Genomic DNA, 22,881 nt, shown 5'->3' on the forward strand with positions numbered 1-22,881 from the left:
TGTCCTTGCTTTTCCTATGTCCACTTACGTTGACACTGCCAGTCCTGATGACGCCAAAAGGTAGAGAAATACTCTCTACTCTCTATCTATAATATCTCCCGATGTAGAGAAGCACTCTCTTCTTACAAGTTTTATTGTTCATATTCATGTCCCAAAAGAACAGCCTCATCCATTTCTTTTCTTACTCCCCCTTCTCAGGGGGCTTGTTTCCCTCACAACCTCAGGGTTGGAGGACAGCTGAGGGACCCCCCAGAACTATATCCATGAGCAGCCTAACCCATCAACAATTACCAAGCATCTAGGGGCAGAATGTATGCAGCCCCATTTTTGTCAACCACAAAGTGAGTTCCCTGTTCCCTAGAAGTGCTTCTTCTAGAAACTGGGGGCAACTTTGTCTCTCTCACCTTGGTTGGAGAGTTTGAGACTAACAGCCCACAAATCTGTCTCCCAAAAGTGACCCTTAGTGTCCTCTCCTGGTAAGTGCTCAGAGACTAACTAGTCTCTCCCATGTCAGACCACAAATACATAGGCCAACACTTAGAATCTATTTGAAATTCCCCCTACATAAGTCACCAAGTTGAGTTATGTCCAAATAGAACTGAAGTGCCTCTCAATATAGTACTACCGTCCTGGATGCTGTGTGAAGCAAATAAAATTCTCAGAGGGGAAGACCAGTATCTTCTTATTTAAGACATGGATTTAAAAAATATGTGAACGTTGGGGCGCCTGGGTGGCTCAGTCGGTTGAGCATCCGACTTCAGCTCAGGTCATGATCTCACAGTTGACGAGTTCAAGCCCCACGTCAGGCTCTGTGCTGACAGCTCAGAGCCTGGAGCCTGCTTCTGAGTCTCCCTCCCTCTCTGCCTCTCCCCTGCTTGCGCTCTGTCTCTCTCTGTCTCAAAAATAAAGATAAACATTTTTTAAAAATTAAAAAAAAAATACGTGAACGATGGTATCTATTGAGCATATTTTAGTTCACGAAATACATTGTTAAGCTGTAGCTGCATTACCAGCTGTTCCACCAGGCAGTAACTATACAAAAATGCACAAGGCAAGGACCTTCAGTCTAGTAGGAGAAACAAACACATCCACAAATGATCATAATGTAATGGGGTAACTACCACAAGAGGGGTGAATAATAAAATAAAGCAAGTAACCGAGACACCAGGTGCCAAAAAGGGCCTGAAGATTTTGGTAGCCAGTTCTAAGGTATTAAGTTCCTCCCCGTCATTATCTCTAGTTGTGTCACCATTCTGAGAGGAGACTACATCACATTTTTGTTTTTGTTTTTTGTTTTCCAGCTAGAAAAACTAGGTGAGCAGCTCATTATCAATTACATAAAAAATTTCATTTCCAATATTGTCTTTATTCCAATCCAAACAACCTATGGTTAAACTTTACCATCATCACCACTTAAAATATTGTCACTCAGGTGAAGAGTATGTTTCCTGACCTGCAAAAATTCTTTTTTTATGACATTAAAGAACTTAGATCCGAGGGTCAGAATGGACTTGATTGGAACAATTGTCATTATTATTTTTATGGTATTCAATTAAATATCCAGAGAAGAAATAAAAACATGTTGGATAAGGTCATTTAAAATGCTTATCAAGCAAGTACTGCTACCAAAGCACAGAACAAAGATACAGCCCATACAAGTGTTAAAGAAAATAAAAGCCCTATTATCAAATCTTATTTTCCATGATATAAATAGAACGAATACATTCTCCTGTTAAAAATTTTCAAATGAGCTGGATGGAAAAGAGGAGCTATTTATGAGATAATCTCACAGGCCTCCTCAAATCAACGAAAAGCATAAACTAGGTCGTTGGAGAAAAAAGAAAAACTGCTCCTAAGAAACTAGCCTACACTCCCTAGTACTGTTCCTGACTCTTACTCTTTTAAACCCCTATAGTGACATTCTCCATGGCACCTGCTTTCTGTCCCATCCCTGCAGGTGTATGCATCCTTCTCACAGTCTCTCTTTCTGAACTGGACTTTTTTACACCAGAAAAAATAGTTTTGCATGGCTATAATATTCACTTACACTACGCAGAATTAAAGCTAGTATCAATTGTGGTTTGACTTAAAAACAAGATCGTAACTAACGTTGAGGAGCGATTCTAGGAATGTACCCAATATACATTAGTCACTCACTGAAAAGTCTTTTTCATAATGAAGAAGATAACGATGAGATAAGAAGTTCTTGTTAACCATTTATCTGACATCCACATCCTTCCATCCTCATTGCTCACAAAATTACACCAGAAAAGTTAGAGAACCAGTAACATTCACAGAAGTATTAAAAATAGAATTAGTGGGGTGCCCGGGTGGCTCAGTCGGTTAAGCATCTGACTTCAGCCCAGGTAATGATCTCACAGTTTGTGAGTTTGAGCCCCGCGTCAGGCTCTGTGCTGACGGCTCAGAGCCTGGAGCCTGCTTCGGATTCTGTGTCTCCCTCTCTCTCTGCCCCTCCCCCACTCTCACTCTGTTTCGTGCTCCTTAAAAAATAAACGTTAAAAAAATTTTTTTTAATAAAAAAAAAATAGAATTAGTAGGACCAAATCTTGTCCAGTGTGCTATTGAGGAAAAATAAAATATATAAACAGGGAAAAAAACAAACAGAGAAAAACTTACTTGCAGTATCCTGTACCATTGTGGTAGGTAACACATATTCCTTCATTTACACAGGGCTCATAGCTGTCCCGACACTGCAATGCTAAAAATAAAAACAAATGCACATTAGAAATAAGTCACTAATCATAACCCTCAGACAGCAAAGAAATGTTACCCAATCTAGGTCAACATCCGTTCCTATATCCGACCTGATCTGGGTTTCCCTTTAGAGGTTCAATCAGGTTTTCTTGTTTGCTTGCTTTGTTTTGTTTTTGTCCTTTGGCTTCTGGGGTCATAGGAGCATGGAAGCTCATCCTAGGAGTCTCTTCCTATAATAACTGTTTTGTAGTCTTGAACGATGCCCTTAATTATCTGTGCCTCTATCTCTCCAGCTATTGCATCCCTATCTCCCAATGATACTAAGAAAATTAAAGCTCTAACATCCATGATATGCCATGAGCACCTTTAAGTTTGGAAACATAAGGATTCATCAATGAATATTTAGGAAGACCTGGGTAGATATCAGGTCACCATGATATTAATTAATTACCTAAGGCTTTGAGTGAAGTTTTAAAACAGGCCACTTTAATATGTAACAGAAATATCAACAAAACTCATTGAACAAACTGTAATTGAGAGCCTAGTATGTATGAGGCACAGTACTAGGATCCAGAGAGAAAGGGGAAGTGGAATACATAAGAAATGAATAAGACATAATCTCTAGCCTTAAAGGGCTCACACAAAGATGGGGAGTAGACCACAAATACAGATTATAGAGGAGGCGGGGGGTCAAAGTAAAGAAAATAAAAAGTTAAAGTTTTATACATGCAGATAAAACAATAACTTTCAAATTCTTAAACTCCAGTCCTTTTATAAGGCAACAAAAAGGCGCTTCACCACCACAATCCCTCCCCAAAAAAGACTACTCAGAAATAAACAGTAATAGTAGAAACTTTCACTGATTTCAGTCCGAAGAGAAGGGAGGCTACCCAAAGTCTACTACTCACTTGCTGGTTAACTACAATACCTTGATTGTTTAGCTTTCAGAGTTGGAATTTTCATCCCCAAAATCCTTATCATGAATCCTAATAACAATTGGAAAGGCAAGACAGAAAGCAACCTAGCCAAACAATAAAAATCAAAATTGAAGTTAATTAATTTTTCTGGAAGATTATTAAGATGTCCATTTCCTAGGATGGTTATAAACCTGAAAGCAAAGTTGAGAAGTCTCCACCTTTGAGTTTCCTCCAGCCATACTACTCTCTGAATAAACTGCTCAATATCAGAGGCTGTAGGCCTGCCCTGCTTGGGCATCAAAATCAGCTTCTTTTCAGGGTCCGGGCAGGCACAAGCTGCATGTTACAACAACTCCATTAACAATTACTGAGTAAGAACCCTCTATTTTCCCAGTACTGTGACCAACGGATGGAACCATTTGAGGACATGTTTACAGAAATCTCATCCCTTAAAATAATAATATTTTAAAAATAGTAATAACCATAGCAGCTAACACACTGTACTTACTAAATATCAGATACTATTTTAAACACTTTGCACAGACTAATTCAATGCTCCCTACAACCCTATGAAGAAGTTAGTTTCATTATAACAGTTCCACAAAAAAGGTAAGTGACCTGCCTACCGCCACACCAGTGAGTTAAAGAGGCAGAACTTGAACCTAGGGAGTCTAGATCCTACAAGAGAGTCTGTGCTCTTAACTTCTGTGATACACTGCTTCCCAACCTCTGGCAGTTTTCTTCTCATGATAGGCAGAACAGGTATTATTAGACCCATTGACTAGAAAGTGGAGGCCAAGGAGGTGAGGTGACCTCCTCATGGAGCATCACACCACACTAGCTGTGCCAGTGCTGGGCCCGGGACCCAGGTCTCTTAGTGAGTCCAGCCCCATCTCTATGGCAGCCGTTGGGATCACACAGTCACTAAGCTGCAGCCTGAAGAGACAGATTCAGGAAGAGGGTCATCTTGTTGTCCATATCCCACTTCCCTGTAGGGCTCAAATGCTCCCTCTTCCCACACTGATAAGGCCAATGCTACAACTATAATTAAAACAGTTAATGTCAGGTTATTTCCTCCATACCAAAGTTCTCAAACTGTTTTTTTCATTCTCTTTAGACACTTTTATTAGTTTCAATGAGAACTTCCTGACTTTTTTCTATTTGCTTTTTTTCTTTAAATAAAAAAGAAACCTGTCAGTAGGAAAGGAATGTCCTGCAGGCAGGGAGCAGGCTAAGCTGCAGCCCTGTCCTCCCCCTGCAGGAGTCCTGGCACAGGGGAGATTGAAATCCTGCCTCCAGCACTCGCCTGCTGTACTACTGCAAGTACAGCACAACCTCACGGGGGCTCAATTTCCCTACCTGTAAACTACACTGGCGTGGACTAAATGCTTCTGAAGGTCTCCTGCGATCCAACAGTGACACCTCCCTCATCAAAAGTATGTGAATGGCATACCTGGTGCCTGGAGAAATCTATGCAGAAGGACATTAAGGACCTAGCCACCCATGACTCAGAAAGCCACGGGTGCAAAAAAAAAATTACAGTCTGTTCCTATTAAGTGTCCTGGCAAATCATTACAGTGACAAGTTCAGAGAAACACAAACAACCCAAAGTCAGTATGTGGCAATCCATCTAGCAAATAACTTTACAGCCTAGCCTTAGTGAACCAATCAAATTCAGTGACCAAAAAGGAGGTGGGCTTACAGGGCTAAAAATTAATGCCATCTGGCTAATCTTTAGGATCACACTACCTTGACCCTTTAACGTTTACTAAGCCATGGTGCTCAAAGTGTGCATCAGAGTCAACTGGAGGGCCTGCTGGACCCCAGCCCCCTAGTTTCTGATTAAGAAGGTCTAGAAGGGGCCTGGGCACTTGCATTCCTAACAAGTTCCCAGGTAATAGTGATGTTAAAGTCTGAGGAACCATACTTTGAGAACTTTAAGGAATCCCTAAGACTATACAATCCACTGGAGGTCTCAGGTAATCTAGACAGTAAGATGTTGCCTGAATAGACAAAAGAAAAATAAAGTAAAATTTGAGACTCATGACTTTGCTTAGGGGTAATCTGTAAATGAATAGTGTAATTATGTGCCATTCAAAGAGAAGTTAAAACTTTGATAATTTGAAAAAACTGCAGTGAGACCAGGAAAGATCTCATTTCAAAATTCAATTTGCCCTTCTTCCAATGTAAAACATTTAAATTTAACAGTGAAATTGAAAGCACCTTTGTATTTGTAGAGTAAAAAACAAACTGCTCAATCATACCCCATTTACAGAACAGATGCTTAAACTAATGTCTTAGTAGACTCAGAGAAATGAGTCACTCACAAAAAGGGTAACTTTTTCCAAAATTTTCATCTTAAGCCACAGTGATCACTCAATAAATACTGCTGACTTAAATCAATCTCATATACTGTATGTGTGTGCATGCATGCCTTCCTCCCCGCCAAAAAAGGGTGAAAACAGAAGCAGATTTCAATTTTATCATTCCATCACTTGGCAATGTGATACAAAATCTAGACACCAATTTCTAATTTTCACACATTTCCTGGGCAATGTATTTGGGGACTACGCTTCTAATGCTGAGAACACACTTACAAAGCATCTACTCCATGAGGTACTAGCCCAAATTCAGGGATTCCACGGTTAACAATAAAGTCCCTGTCCCCGTAAAAAGGGAAAGACAGATTATAAAGGAATAAATAAATAATGTCATTTCAGACAGCGGTAAGTGATAGATTCTGTTGGAAACAGAACCTGGATTTGGGAGACAGAATAACTACAAAGGCTGGACAGGGTGACTAGGAAAGGCCTCTCTCAGAAGGTATCTTTGAGCCAAGATTTAAATGAAAAAGAACCATGAAGATGTGGGAAAGAGTAATCCCAAACAGAGAGCAAGTGTAAAGGCCGTGAGATGGGAATGAGACTGGTATTCCAGGTGCACGTGGCTAGCGACTATTTAGCAAGGCAGAGAGTGGTAAGAGGCAGGCAGGGATTAGACTCCCACTTCTGGTCTAAGTGTGAAGGTAAGTACTGCTTGGCTTTAAGCAAGGACAATGACACCATCAGATTTGTGTTTGAAAACAGGGACGATTGTAAAATGTTCCAGTGAGTGAAAGGTTTCTTTTTTACATATGTGTATATAAATTTATTCAAGTCTTCCCTTTTTAGAATAGGTTGAAGATATCCATTCTCTTAGCTCCCCAAAAATGGTAAGAATTTTATTCTAACCTCATCCAATCTCCCAGAAGCCCCACTTGCAAAGTGTTGGTCCAGCACTCTATAATCTATATTGACTTTCAGTTCTACTCAATTCTCAGAACTTACTCTCAGTTTGGCTTCAGAAGAACCAGACGAGACGTCTATGCAGTACCTTCACACAATGCCATGGTTCACACTTCTTCCAGGGACAGGCCTTTTCTTACGTCTTCCAGTCTACACCTTCAGGCTCGCCTTCAAGACTGCAGCCCACCTTCCCTGCCCAGTGCCCTCCCACCACAGTAAATGCAGTCTCTCCCTGGGACGGATCACCACTGCCCTCCAGGCCTCTACCTACTTCTCAGCTTCCTCTGCTGCCACTTCCCTCCACCATCTACACTCTACTCACTCTTTGGAGGCCCAGCCCACCTCCTGCCTCCCCCTCATAGCCTCCGAGTCTTACGACATTGATAACTCACTCACAGTTTAGCCCTTAATTCTATACGGTCTTCTCTCTCTCTGCTTGTCCATGTTTAAGTTCCCAGAGGATAGAAGACCTTTCTTCTTTTCTATTTGAGGCAATATAGTTTAATGCACCAGCATCTGAGCTTGGATTCTGGCTCCACCATTTCCTATCTGTCTCTGTATCCACTTTGTGCTTCAGTTTCTTCACCTATAAAATCATCTCTCAGAACCCTGGTAAGAAATAAATAAATTAACCACTTAAACAGCCTCGAACAATGCCTGACACATAAGTAAGAACTCAAAAAAAAACCTAGCTCACATAGTAGGTACTTAAATTCTTGGTAACTAAATGCATGATAAATGGTGCCTTTAGGGAAACTTGTTATATCAATCAAACCCTAGTTTAAACATACTGAGAAATCTAGAAAAATAGAAGAGCCCCAGGCAATTTAGGATGTAATATCATTAGGTGAAATAAATTCTTCCCAGTTGCCATCGATAACAATCTAATAAAAGACATACTGAACTACTACTACTACCACCAAAAAAAAGAAAAGAAAAAAAAGCAGAGGTCACTGCTTAAAAAAAAAAAAAAAAAAAAAGGTATAGTACTGCAATAGTACTGCAGGAATAAGAAGCCACTAACTAAAGGTACACACTATATATGAGCAAAAATGTCTTTCAATTTTAACATGGTTCTATTACTATTGTTTGAAGAACTTACTGTGAGCATGGCCTTTTACTAGGCATTGCATGGAAATCAAACAAATGAAACATTTCCTATCCTCACAGTCCATACAATCTAATGAAGGGAAGTTAGGGGTAGGGGCAAAGAGAATGCGATCTACCCAAATGAGTCTGAGATAAATACAAACAAAATAAAACTTGTCTTTATATCTTTAGCAAACCCTCTTCATATCAATCTCAGGACCACCCTTAAAAGAGCCGCTAAGAAATACAACCCAAACCCTTGTTGTTTAGCACTGTGTAACTCAGTCCAGACAAGGTTCTAGTATCGATTCAAGTTTATTGGTCTTATTTGTCTATAAATACTACAAAAAAAAAAACAGAATAAGCTGTCATTGATTTTGACCAGGTCCAGGGCTTCAGGAATCTGCCCATTTAGGGACGGGCCCAAGGTATCCTGACTTGATGAAATCTTCCTTAAGATTTCGTCTAGGCGTCTGCCTAGTTTTCCAGGGCTTTTCAGTATCATGCCAGCTACATATCATTGGTTTAAAAGCTTCCCTTTGTTTTACGAATCTCTAACATGAGTAATTAAGTCTGCACCCCAGCCAGTTGTAATCTGAGCAGCCTTCAATGTGTTTCACTTGTTGCATTAACATGTAATCGCTGTGAATTGGCATTACTTGTTGCTTTGTAGCCTCTTCAAATAAGCCTCTGTTGTCTATCTCACATGATTTTTTTTTTTCCATATCCTGCTCCACTGGTCTGCAGTGTGGTATCTGTTTGTGTTTATATCCACTGCTCACTCAAAAGCCGTTTTAATATCTTAAATGGGTGGGGTTCCTAAAATATGTGAAGAGAAGGTATACAGGGCCTTTTGAATTTTCTCTTTAACGTTTATGCAAATTTTGAGTACCAGCATTTGAGAGACAAGTCCTCTGAGTTTATGCCCTAGGACCTTGGCTACAGCTAGCTGCTGCTGCTGCTTCAGGCACATGGTGTCTGGAAGAGACCCGGTAAAATGAACAAAGCAAAGTTTTCCAAAATGACTGCTTGCATTATTACCAAAAGTAGGAGAATTGAGGGCAGACAGAGAGACATCAGGGATTTGCAATAATTCTCATAGCACCCTGTGATTTCAAACAACAAACTTCCACTAAACTTTTTATTCCATTTTTTGGGATCAAGCCATGAAAAAAAAAAAAAAATCCAAACAAACAGAAGTGCAGAAGCTTCAAATCCCAAGTGGTGCATTTAAATAAAAACAAAGTAGAGAAACATCTGTCTTCCTCTTTGAAATTCGTCTTGATTAAAAGGCAAATAAATACAACAAGGAAGATACCAGTTTTTTATTTTCCTGATAGTGTTACAAGGATTTCTATGTCCTTTACAGGTATCATCTAATAGAAAATGTGTTTCCTATTTAAGAGATGCTAATACCAGACCCATAAAGATTGAGGCTTAGGCTATAGAGTTCATAGCAAAATAGCATTACTTTTCAAAAAGAGGTATACCTTGATTTAAGAAAATATAACCAACAGAAACTGAAGTTATAAATTACATAAGGGGGGGGGGGCACGCCTGGGTGGCTCAGTCGGGTAAGCATCCGAATTCAGCTCAGGTCATGATCTTGCGTCCTGAGTTTGAGCCCCGCATCCGGCTCTGTGCTGAAAACTCAGAGCCTGGAGCCTGCTTCAGATTCTGTATCTCCCTCTCTCTCTGCCCCTTCCCCACTCATGCTCTGTCTGTCTCTCTCTCTCTCAAAAATGAATAAATGTTAAAAAAAATTTTTTTAATAAAAATAAATAAGTAAATAAATTACATAAGGGTGTTTTTGACATTACTAATGTAATATTCATTTTATAAAGATAACCATCCTAATGAGTTGATGAATCTAGAATAACCTTTTATTTTAAAAATGCCAATTTTGTCTATTTTATACTATTAGATTCACTGCAAAAAACAAAATCCATCAATATTTGCTGTGCTATATTGACATATACTATGCATTGTTATTTACTTTTTTATTTTTGTCTTCTTTTTTTTTTTTCAACGTTTATTTATTTTTGGGACAGAGAGAGACAGAGCATGAACGGGGGAGGGGCAGAGAGAGAGGGAGACACAGAATTGGAAGCAGGCTCCAGGCTCTGAGCCATCAGCCCAGAGCCTGACGCGGGGCTTGAACTCACGGACCGCGAGATCGTGACCTGGCTGAAGTCGAACGCTTAACCGACTGCGCCACCCAGGCGCCCCTATTTTTGTCTTCTTAAAGACTGCAGAAAATTTTTCATTTATGAGTTAAATAAAATGAATAATTATAAAAATATATTTATAAATCAGATGTGGCCAATTTGTTAATAATCACTTCTCCACACATGTGCATTCTTTCACTTGAAAAATACTTCCCCTCCCTTTTTCCTTATCCATCTAGCTTACTCCTACCTATATTTCAAATCATAGATAAAACAATACCTTCCTTAAGAAGCCCTCAGAGACCCTCCAGTCTGATTTAGATGTTCCCCCTCTGTGCTCCCATTACATCCTAGGTAGATTTTTTGTTTGTTTGTTTGTTTAAGTGCTGGCTCACCTGTCTCTCTCCCTCATCTGTGCAAATTCCGTAGGATACAACTAGCTCATCTTTGTCTACCTGGGACCTAGCCCAGTGCTAGAACCGTAAGCAGGTACAGTCAATACTCAAGTTATTCAATGAACTATCTTTAACACAAAACCTATTAACAAAGTCAACAAGTCAACACCCAATTTGTGTTTAAAATGTTCTAAGGCCTCAATTTTAACAAGCATAGTGATCCCAAATGTGACTGTGCCTAATAATTCTGATATCATTTTGTATAAGCAGTAGAAAAGTAAAATGAGAAGGAAATAATGGTGCAAATTTCCTGGCCTTTAACAGGGAAGAGAAGTTGAGGAAGTGGAACCTTATTTTTCTAATCTTCACAAAACTAAACATATTTGGAAGTTCCTGCCTTAACATTTGCATGAATTAAAGATGCAGCTTCCCCCACTCTTCCCCATGAATCTTAAGCTATGTGTATTATGGTGAAGATTTGATTTAAGGGGTGCCTGGGTGGCTCAGTCAGTTGAACGTCCGACTCTTGGTGTCAGCTCAGGTCATGATCTCACAGGTTCTTGAGTGTGAGCCAAGCCCCACGTCAGGCTCTGTGCTGACAGTGCAGAGCTTGCTTGGGATTCTGTCTCTCTCCCTCTGTGTCCCCCTCCCTCCCCCAAAAAATAAATAAATAAAGTTTTAAAAAAATGAATTAATTTAAATGAGTTGAACAAAAGCCAAAGTAATTTACATCTAAACAGCAAATACAGAAAACATAGTAATAAAAATTCCAAGTGAATGGTAAGCTAAGATCATATGTTTTCATTATATAGTACCATTTTCCCCAAGTAGATTCACTAACACACATCCACAGAAAAATAAGCATCAATCTGATCCAAAGTAGACCTGATGTATTTCTTCACTATGAACATCTAACCCTTTGGAAAATGACACTGATCAAAATAATTACAGGATTTATGTATCCAAAAGGTTCATTCAGGATCTCAGTATAATAAAACCCAAGTTCAGGGGGCACAGGGCGCCTGGGTGGCTCATTCAGTTAAGTGTCTGACTTTGGCTCAGGTCATGATCTCGCGGTTTTTTAGTTCGAGCCCCACGTCAGGCTCTGTGCTGACAGCCTGCTTCGGATTCTGTGTCTCCCCCTCTCTCCGCCCCTCCCATGCTCATGCTCTGTCTCTCTGTGTCTCTCTCTTGGTCTCTCAATAACAAATAAACGTTCAATTTTTTTTTAATAAATACAAAATAAATAAAATAAAACCCAAGGGAGGAAGAAGCTGTATCAGATCTAGAAGTTAAATTATTCTCTATACAAATATATATATAGTGATATATAGTGGTCAAAAAAGGCCAATCTGAGGAGTTATTCCATTGTCTTATATCTTCTATTACCTCCTCTGTTCTATGATGTATATCTGTTCTGTTATCAGAAACAAACTCAGCCTGTCACCAATTTCCTGTGCTTTTAGTAAATGCTCCCTTTCTAAAGCTTTTTAAAGACTATTTTGTTAAATACAGCTTCATTTTTTTTTAAAAGCTCTTAATTTTAAATACATGCTTTTAAGTACCCTTGCTGGAAAAGAATTTTATAAATATATATAATCTTCTTGCTACCCACCCAAGAGAAACAAAAGTGCTCTTTTAGCTTAAATTGTTCAGAAAGCTTTTTAAAAGGAGCAGACAATTTCTATTGTTTGTTAATTTAGAGGTAGAGAACAAAATTATGTTAAAAATAAAAATGAAAAAACCTGAGATTGTTACATTTTATAAAATCATGGAGAATTCCCAAAACCAAATGGGGTAAATCCAGAGAACGCCCTAGATTTCTTCATGGGTGTCTCTTCTGCAGCCTTTTTAAAACAACTTTGGTTGTAGCAATGAAGGCTACTCCCAAGAATCAAGTCACCAGAACACCGTAAACTGTCACCGTATGACAGAAAGTCTGAGTCCAGCATAAAGCACCTCTACGTGTTAAGCTAACTGTTCTGAAGTCAGGGCCTGAAGAAGCTAAGATCGCAACACTTAGGTTATTTCTACATTATTATCTGGGTGACAGAGGTTCCACATCTTCATCCAAAACCACTACTCACCTGTGGACAATATTCAACTCAAAACTCCTGCACATATCACTGAGAATTGTCTAAACCCAAGAGCTCAAAAGGTCCTACCCAGAATATTCCAGATAAGCACAGAAACCTTCATTGTGAGGAAAATGTCTAAATGTGGAGATGGTAAATGTATACCATTCCCATTTCCAGGAACATGTCTGGGACAACAACCTTGGAACGGAGGAAGGTAGACACTAGGAAAATATCAAATCTTTATTAACTACTGAGGGAAGAAAAAAACATGTAATATAGCATCAAACTTTAATTTTTATTTAGTTTTATTTTCAATCGCTCCCTTCTTTTCACTTGTTTCTTCAAACACAGATCAATGTCAACTCACACCAACATAACTTGGGCCCCAGGGTCAACAGAAAAAAGTAACAATAATGTACACTTAAAGGTGTTTGATGAAGAGCTGATAATTTCAATGTTCAATCAGGTCCTCTTTAAAACCCCTCTCCCCTGACACACAAACCTTTCAACTACTCATATTCTGTCTTTACTGTGAGTGTAAGAATTTACCTCTAAGACTACTTAGGTTTCTGTGAAGTAAAAACAGCCCCACACACTGACAGTCACAATCTGGTGTGCAAATGGACATGGCCCTTCTTGTTCATCCAGTTGTTGCTGTGGATGCCCAAAGAAAGGCAGTAAAGGCAGAAAATTTTGTCTACACTAATAAATGACCATACCAGAACTTGAAATTTCCATGTTTACTTTTTAAAAAGGAAGGAAACCTAGGTTTCTCCATTTGCAGCAACACCTGGCTTGGCAAACCCAAAATTTATGTTGCCTTCATGAAGGTCTTCTTAGTTCTAGAGAGGCCAAGAGACTTTTCTTGTTTCAGCTTTAGTCCAGAGTTCTCAGAAAGAGCTACAGAAATAATGTAAACCTCAATATATTAAATTAAAATTGAGGGGATAAATCCTGTAAGGGGTGTTGACTTTCTGGAGCCCAATCTTCCTCAGCTCCTATGAATGAATCACAACTTCCTAGAGGAATTAAAAAAAAAAAAAAAAAAAAAAAGGCAGATGTCCTAACCCACCACCCATTCCATCTGCTTTGCCACCTTTCTCCTGCCTGGCAGCCCAGGGGGGTTCCAGGAAAAGATGGATTTTGGACTCAACAATACCCATGCCATGTCTGTTCTACCTAGTTTCAACCCAGCTACGATGTTAGGCATATGGTAAATGTTTGAAAAATGCTTTCAAAGCCAAACTGTTGAAGAAGCAGGCCAGTTTTCTATCTCCCTCCAAGAGAACATAAACAAGTCCCTAATTTCCCACAAAAGAAGACAAAAATAAAATCTGCAAAATGATAGTTTATTCTAGCTTTCTAAGGTCAAGAAGACCTGGCAGAGGAGATATTTTCATCTCTTTTGTTTATCTCTCTTAAAATACTCTCCTTAGTAAAAATTCATTCCACTTTGGGGACATGGGAGTGATATTCATGTAGAACAAGAGGGATTTAAAAAGGGAGTTTTACCAGTTACACCACTCTAGGCCCAGTGGGAATGTCCTTCCCACCGCCACCTCATCACATTAACAGGATTAAGTCCTTTGGAAAACCAGTATTAAAGCAAGTAACCCTGAGTTCAAGCAAAGGGACAAAGGATTTAAGCAAATGTGGTTATTAGGGTAGTGCTAGTGATTAAATAACATTTCTCCTCCTCCCTACCAAAGTACACATGACCTCATCGAGAATATGAAAACCAAAGCATTGTAATCACTTTGACTATAAGCCTGAATATAAATTACCATAGAAAGTCTCAAATACTTTATGTTTTATATTAAAAATGTCAAGTGAGTGGGGGAGAGGGGAAAGTGGGTGATGGGCATTGAGGAGGGCACTTGTTGGGAGGAGCACTGGGTGTTGTATGGAAACCAATTTGACAGTATATTATATTAAAAACAAATGTCAAGTGAATCGAGTATCCTCCCTCTCTTTGTGATATGACTTTTGAATTAAGTAGAAAAAGTTCATAAATCTGCACAGAATGGGCTTCTATATGTGCCTTTCCAACACCACACACACACAAAAAAAACCCAAATCAGCAAATTTCCTACAATACAATATCTTATGTAACTCTAATGATGTGAATTTCAGAAAGTAGCCAGCCATAGCCTAAGTTAGTTGGCTGGCCAGTGTCCTTCCAGTAAAATGAGAGTAACAAGCATCTGCTCTCCCTACAGATGGGAGTTGGTACTGACTTGGCAACATGCATTTAGGATTAACATCTCAACTTCCAAAGGGCAGGGATTTTTTAGCTGATTTCCATCCATGTTCCCTCACCCAAACCTACAAGTATTCTAAGACCAATGTGAACACTGGCCAAACAAATCAGAATGTCAGCTCCCAACTCTTGCTTTCTCGCCCCTGCTAAGTCTGACTTAAGACAATGCTACAATAAAAATACCTTCCTAGTTTACAAAACATTTTCATACAAATGACCTCATTTGATCCCTACAACAACCCTGCAAGGCATGCAAATTGGAAATAGCACCATTTACAGAAGAGGAAAACTGCAACTCAAAGAAATAAGGAACTTGACCAAAGTCGTTCAAGTCAAGATGGCCAAGCCTACACCAGAACAAAAGTCTTTTATCTAGCAGTCCAGCATCCTTCCACTCACTACATCTGTTCAGATGCAGTCAGTGAAGCCTGATATCTACCCAAACCTACAAACCTCTATAATATAACATCCCCATGTAGATAAGCACCCACATACCAGCTATGTACATGAAAAACATTTATGCCAAAGACCAGCTAATGACCATATGCTTATCAAAAATAAAACTAAGACTAAGTTCCTAGGATAACAGGGGCCACCAATGCTTTATTTCAGAACCACTCTTCATGGACATGCCCTAACAAGGACTGACATACATTCATTAGTATCACTCCCACCTCCACAACAAAAGAACCCCAGTTTGGAAAACTTGCCAACTCTAGGATTCAATACACTGCTATGTATTATTTCTCAAGACAAACATAAAAACAAACTACCCTATGAGGTAAAAGAATGGGTGAAATTGTACCGAGTTCTTCCTTTGTAAAATTGTAACTACATACCATCTTTCCTCAAGCACAGAGTAGTATCAAGAAGCAAAAGGAAATTATGGAACCAGATCATAAAAATGATCACATCTTATATGTTGACAAGATTTTACTCTTAAGAAGGGTGGAACTCTATTAAAAGTAGGTAACCCATCATCATTTAATCAAGTTACCCAAATTCAATTTATCAGAAATAAATTCCTCCAGAGAACACACCTATAGTTAAGCTAGTGAAACTGAACCTTTAAACAGAAAAAGTGTGGCCTGCTAGTCAGAGAAGGCATGTAATAACTAATGTGGCAAACTGAGAATGCCATAAGAGACAGAATATTTTCTTCATCTGGTCTGCTTCTCTCCAATTAAAGGAATCAACTGAGAGGGGAAAAAAGACAAAAACTCACCTTCCCAAACCAAGGAATAAACTATCCAGACACATACCCTTGATCATACTGGATCCCACTTAAGGAAACCTTAAACAGCTCGCGGCACTGTTTTTCCACACATCTCAAAACACCAGACTGTTGTCTTCCAAAGTCAGAAGGATAAATTTCATCATTACAGTTTGGTATAATGTTCCACAAAATACTACCCTACTTCATGTCCACACCACTAAAAAACTTACAAAAATAATGACACGTTAAAATAGACTGCTTTCCTGTTTCTCTTATAACTTTTTTTATAAAGGATATCTGACACCATATACCAACTCTGACCCATGAATTGGTAGATGAATTCAAAATAAAACTTTAAAATACAATTGGTCTACAATGAATAATATACTTTCCACAAATAAATACTCCGTCAAAATTCAGAAAATCTGATACAAATCTAAGGAGAAAATGGATTTTTGAAAAGTATTGAGCAAAAGGAAAACTAGCTATAATTGAAAAAGAAATGAAAGGCAACTTCTTTTTTTGCATGTAAGCCTCACTTCTGAAATAAGAGTTGTCTTTGCTCAGCTGGAGGAAAACCACAGGACTTGGAATAACTCACTTAAAGTACTGTCCCTCCTTATGTTAAAATGACACTGTTGACTCACCCTCAATAGGACATGTGCTTGGTTTAACTCGTTTTTCCAGTAAGAATAATGAAATGAGCTGCTCTTATATTGAAATGATTTTCATCCTTATGACTAAAAAAATATTTGGAAATACCTACAAATATAGAATACATGTCCCTAAGTTTGTCTGGCTCTGCTGTGTGGCCAAAGTGAGTTTTATCCCTCTCTAATTTGCTCTCCAGTCTCTCCACAAATGATGACCAGTGTTACTCCTTTTTACTTCATTACGAAAATGGAACTTCTTCTAATTACCAAAATAATCTTTCACTGCATTTACTCAGTACATCTCTGTCTCAGCTAATCCCCACAGTCCTGGGCTTCCAAATTCTGAAATGACCAAATTCATTTCCTTTACTTCTGATTGCAAGTCTTGCTCAACTTTGGGGGATACTGCAGAAGGCCTACCACACAACAACCCTCACATAGTACCAATATCATTCACCAGCACTCCATAGCAAAGTATGGCATATTGTCCATTCTATTGCGGCCAACAGAGCAATAAACTTGTTCTCCAGTTAAGACTGAAGGAATTTTTTTAAAAATCAGCAAACGTTAACAAGCCCTAATGTGAATTAAGAGGTTAATCACTACAATGGTAGGGAGAGAAGTCTTTTTATTTAAAAAAAAAAATTTTTTTTAATGTGTTTATTTTTGAGACAGAGAGAGACAGAGCATGAGCAGGGGAGGGGCAGAGAGGGAGGGAGACACAGAATCCAAAGCAGGCCCCAGGCTCTGAGCTGTCAGCACACAGCCCGACACAGGGCTCAAACTCACAGACTGTGAGATCATGACCTGAGCTGAAGTCGGACGCTTAACCGATTGAGCCACCCAAGAGCCCCGGGAGAGAAGTCTTAAAGACATCAAACAAGGGTTTTGCACCAACACAGACCAAGAAAGGGAAAGTTGTGGGGTGCCAGGCTGGCTCAGTCATGGAGCATGAGACTCTTGATCTCAGTCCTGAGTTCAAGCCCCAGGCTGAGGGTAGGGTTTACTTTAAAAAAAAAAAATTCTTTTTTAATTGAAAACAAGAGGGGGGAGGGGGTCCATTTTCCTTAAATCAAAAACACCATTTTTTCTCAAAAAAAGGATTCAACTTAATTCACATACATCCTCCATTCTTACATAATCAACTCTGGAAAGATCACTTTTTAATTCAAAACTTACATTCAAAAACTATTTTGCAGAGGGACATTAGAAATATTGGGAGTAGTTCAGTTGGTTAAGCATCCAACTCTTGATTTTGGCTCAGGTCATGATCTAATGGTCCATGAGACTGAGTCCCGTGTGGGGACTAATCCCCCTGCTTGGGATTCATTCATATTCTCTCTCTCTCTCTCTCTCTCTCTTCCCCTCCAACACACTCTCTCCCAAAATAAATAAATAAACTTTAAAAATAAGAAATATTGCGAGTGAAAAATAATATGCTTAATGAAAGAACCAATAGCTTTGACATTAAACTCTTCAATTTTCATTCTGGACCAGTAGTCTGCAAACTGAGACATGTGTATCCCAGAAGTGGAGGGGTGTAAGGCCATCCCTTGGGGCATCATAAGCACTTTAATCTACACATGTACAGTCTAAAACCCATATAATTAACCTTTACTAGGAGTTAACATATGCATGTATGGTTTAATAGCTGTACATACATATAATTTGAAAATATTTATTTGCCTACTTGGAGGAGCAGGTCCATGCTAAAAAAAAAAAAAAAAAAAAAGTTTTTCTCGGGCCATAAATTTTATTGAAAGTTTGGAGGTTCTTGTTTTACCCCCACATTTCACAAACTAGTACACACATAGCCCAGCGGGTACATAGCATTTGAGGGGAAATGCAGATAAACCTGGTACATGTTCTTGGTGCCTCTATTTCATTCACTCTAGAGTAAGTGACAGTCATTCTTTTCTGTAATGAGATGCTTTGGAAGACAACTCTGGTGAACACATCTTAGAATGAAAGGGGCCACAGACTGATGACCTAGGTACTCTGCTCTCTATCATCCAGCCATATGACTGAAGGCCAACCACCTCACCCCTCCAGGCCTTTTTAGGCTCCTTCTCACTCAAATTTTATGATTCACAAGTTAAGGTTTTCATCCTATCCTTATGTATTAGCCTCTCCTCCCCATCAATCTCCATCCCTGCCTCCCTCCCCAATGAGGCCTTGACTTTGCATTTCCTCGGCTTCCATCAACCATTAGTAGGATGCTAAAAGGCACTTGCTGGAAGGGTCTGTAAGCATTCTCAAGTTATTTTCAAGTGTCTCCCATTACTCCTGACAGACTGTAAGTCCCTTGGTATAAAGTGTTGGGGCAGCATTCTGTAGGAGGACCTACCATAGATCACCACCTGATCATGCCGAGAATCCACAGGCCTGCCCTCATGCAAATCAGCAATGTACTGATTTTAGGGGGGAAAGCATTAGGAACCTAAATTACCCACATAATGAAGGTATATGGTCTAGAGAAGAAAGGAAGAAAAGGAAAAAAAAAAGGAAAGGAAAGGAAAGGAAAGAAAAAAGAAAAGAAAAGAAAGAGAGCTATCTGAAACCATGCCTAGACAAGCTAGGCTATGAGGAAAATAGCTCTGAACTCGGCAGGAACAAAATGAGGAACTGGGGACAGCATAGAGAAGTGTTAACTCATGCTGGTAGGATGCCCCCTCTCACTCCAAACCACCGAGTTCATGGCCCAGCCATGGCTACCCTGTCAAAATAATTAGTAATCACACAAGTGAATATAAGCAACTTGTGTGGAGCTTGGACTGTTAGTTCATATTATTATCCTCATTCCGTCAAGTATACCAGAAACTAACAGGACAAATGCTACATCTTCATCTGCAGGCTTTGGGGGTTTCGTGGCCCAATTTCCACCTACCCAGAACAGAAGGACATTCAACTTCCCTTTTCAGGTTTTGTCAACATCTCTAAAGGTTCCATGGCATATTTCCATCACGTGAAAAGATAAGACGCAATTCCCAGGCAATAGAGTGCACTTTTAAGGAAGCAGCATGATGTGAGAAAGGAAGCAGTGGACCAGGGGCTAAAAACTCAGATATCTGGTCTTTGTACTCCACTGACTATTCTGTGCCCTTGAAAAATCACTTACTTTTCTAAGGCTTAAATTTTCTAATCTCTTTTTCAAAAATGATGATTAGATGACCTATGGTCCCATAGCCAATGAAGCAGTAGTTTGCAAACTTTTTTTTTACTGTTAGCTACAGTAAGAAATATATTTTAAGTCAGAACTCAATATTCACACATACACATACACAGGAAAAAAAATTTCAAGAAACAATGCTTACCCTATGTGATATTTTCTATTCAGTTCCAATTTTCCCCAAAAAGTGCTGTTTGAGACCTACCAAATCATGCCCCACTAGTGGTCATAATGTGCAGTTTAAAAACCTTGGACTAGAGCACTGAAGTACAGACTTGCAATAAGACAGACCTAGTTCCACCTAGCTGTATCATCTTGGGTAAGTCACCAACCTCTTCAAAATTCATCTTTTAGATCAAGATGAAAACACCAGGGTTGTTATAACATGGGATAATAAATGTAAAGCACTTAGCTACATTATTTCTGACATAGAACAAGTACTCAATAAAAAGTTGTGATGAGGGGCACCTGGGTGGCTCAGTCGGTTAAGCGTCCAACTTCAGCTCAGGTCATGATCTCACAGTTTGTGAGTTTGAGCCCCACATCCGGCTCGGTGCTGACAGCTCAGAGCCTGGAGCCTGCTTTGGATTCTGTGTCTCCCTCTCTCTCTGTTCAGAGCTCACGCTCTGTCGTTTGTCTCTCTCTCAAAAATAAACATTAAAAAAATTTTTTTAAGTTGTCGGGATGATTAATAATATCAGTGCTATTATTATGAAATTCAAAGATTCCAAAAGAAAGTAAAATAAGTGGAAGGGAGCTAGGAGAAGGGGCAGGTTCACCTGCAAGCATCAAGAAACAGCAGAACTGATATCAAGTTAATCCCAGCCTGTGCTCATTGAAATTCCACAAAGGGATTTTTGTGTGCTTTCTTCACAGTATCCCCTAACAACTATAACAGTGGTTGGCACATAGTGGACACTCACATACTTGCTGGATGAATTAATTAATACATCTGGAAGCTCACCTCTGTGCACTGGAAGAGCAGTGAAAAGATCTCAGCCAGCCTGTATAGTTCCCTCTGCCCCCAAACTCAAAACACCTAATGTTGCTTTAAGCCAGTCGTTCTCAAAGTGTAATTTCCAAAACTGCAGGAGCATCTGGGAACTTGTCAGAAATGTGAATTATCAGGTCCCAATCCAGGCCTACAGAATCAGAAACTCAAGGGATGGGCCCTGGGCCCAGCAATCTGTATTCTAATAAGCCCTCCAAACTTGATGCATACTCAAGTTTGAAAACCACGATTCCAAACAGTGATGGCTTGGAACCTTACAGCAATCCCAGGGGGCTGTATGTACAACCAAAGGGACTCCTGCAAAGTTCATTAGTCATAGGAACTAGTTACTCATCTAGTTCAACCAAGACTCTTCAGAGCCAGCTACAACCTCCAAGAAGTTCCCAAGAATGGCTTCTCCTCTTTTGCTTCTCCTTAGCTCACCACTAGAGCCTAAAGTGGACAAAACAAAAACAAAAACCCTTTGGAACAACTACTCTAATATTCAGCACAAGGCCTAACTCTTAGAAGGAATACAAAACCTACTTTTTTTTTTTTTTTTTTTTTGAGAGACAGAGAGCATGAGCATGGGATGGGAGAGGGGGTAGAAAAAGAGACAGAGAGAGAGAGAACACCCCAAGCAGGCTCCCCAGCACGGAGCCCGATATGGGGCTCAATCTCACCCGTGAGATTGTGACCTGAGCCAAAGTCAAGAGTTGGATACAACTGACTGAGCCACCCAGGTGCCCCACAAGACCTATTTCTTAAATGGCCTCTTAGCTAAGTACATTCCCTGGGCTCACACTGTCCCATACCAACACTTGTGTGCCACAGGCTCAGGACACTTTCTGAAAATCTACGTTTGTTCTCAAGAAGTAAGCTAGGCCTCACAGTCAGTCTGCACACAGCAACCCTGGCACTGAAACTGTACGGCACTGCCCTACCAATACCTACCTCGCATTTGACCACTTGCCAAAATCAATGAGAACCAGTGAAGCATCCATCTTGTACACAAACACATGCTTCAGAAAGATAATCAAATATTAATATCCAAAATTAAAGTTTGTGATGTTAACAGATCCAAGAACACAACTGTATCACTAGATTGAGTCTGTTCCTTCAGAAAGTCATAGAAAAGCTCACTAATTTCTATAAAACCTTAATTTTCCAAAAGCCACCTTAGTCAGAAGCTCTGCAATGCCATCAGACTCTAGTTAGAAACAATTAGAATTATGGATAACCAATGATTTTTATCAAAAGGCAGGAAAACATAACAATTTTTTTTCCATTCTGAAAGGACTGCTAACATACCTTCCGAAGGCAAGGAAGTACCTTTTAAAATCAGGAAGATTCCATATTTCTGCCAATAAAATGATGATGCAGTCATACACACGGGACAGAAAGAAGACCTGGCCTTGGTGCTCCAGCCAGCCCTGGTACTTGACAGCGCGGCTACTGATTAGGTCTCAGAGAGAGTCTCTGTCGCAGCCTCCAGAAATGAACACATGGTCTTATAAAAGATATGATGCCCTTGAAAGTGCTTTGCAAACTATTAGATAGTATCTTCTCAACATGCAAATTTATTCCTGTGAACCGATTCCTTCCCTCCCACTCAGTCACCAAAATGATTTATATTAGAAAGTGCTCATAAGTGGTTTGACAGCAGTTGTAACAAAAAATGTAAACTAGAAAAGATACTGAACACTTCTGTATACATACAGTAGCATGAAGCCAGAGACATGAAGGCTTTCAAATGCAAAGAAATGGGTTAGAAAAATGACCCATCATACATTGGCCTTTAATGGTTTCGGCAAAAATTAGAGCTAGAAAGACATGCCATTTAAGACAGAAAATGAATGACAAACAACAAATAACGTAAGATATTCCAAAAGCTCACAAAAGGATATATTTAAAGAGAAGTTTGGGAACAAAGAGCTAGGGAGGGC

General features: G+C 39.5%; 1 protein-coding gene across 1 annotated transcript in view; it reads right to left on the reverse strand.

Moving 5' to 3' along the window:
- The window catches only part of NOTCH2 (notch receptor 2), a 164,243-nt gene that overhangs the window by 119,942 nt on the left and 21,420 nt on the right, over positions 1 to 22,881 (reverse strand). The window contains exon 2 of the mRNA XM_043575978.1: positions 2,638 to 2,719. Coding sequence (XP_043431913.1) covers positions 2,638 to 2,719 — 82 coding nt within the window. The remainder of the gene's footprint in view (positions 1 to 2,637; positions 2,720 to 22,881) is intronic.

This window comes from Prionailurus bengalensis, chromosome C1, assembly GCF_016509475.1.
Source record: "Prionailurus bengalensis isolate Pbe53 chromosome C1, Fcat_Pben_1.1_paternal_pri, whole genome shotgun sequence".
Classification (NCBI taxonomy): Eukaryota; Metazoa; Chordata; class Mammalia; order Carnivora; family Felidae; genus Prionailurus; species Prionailurus bengalensis.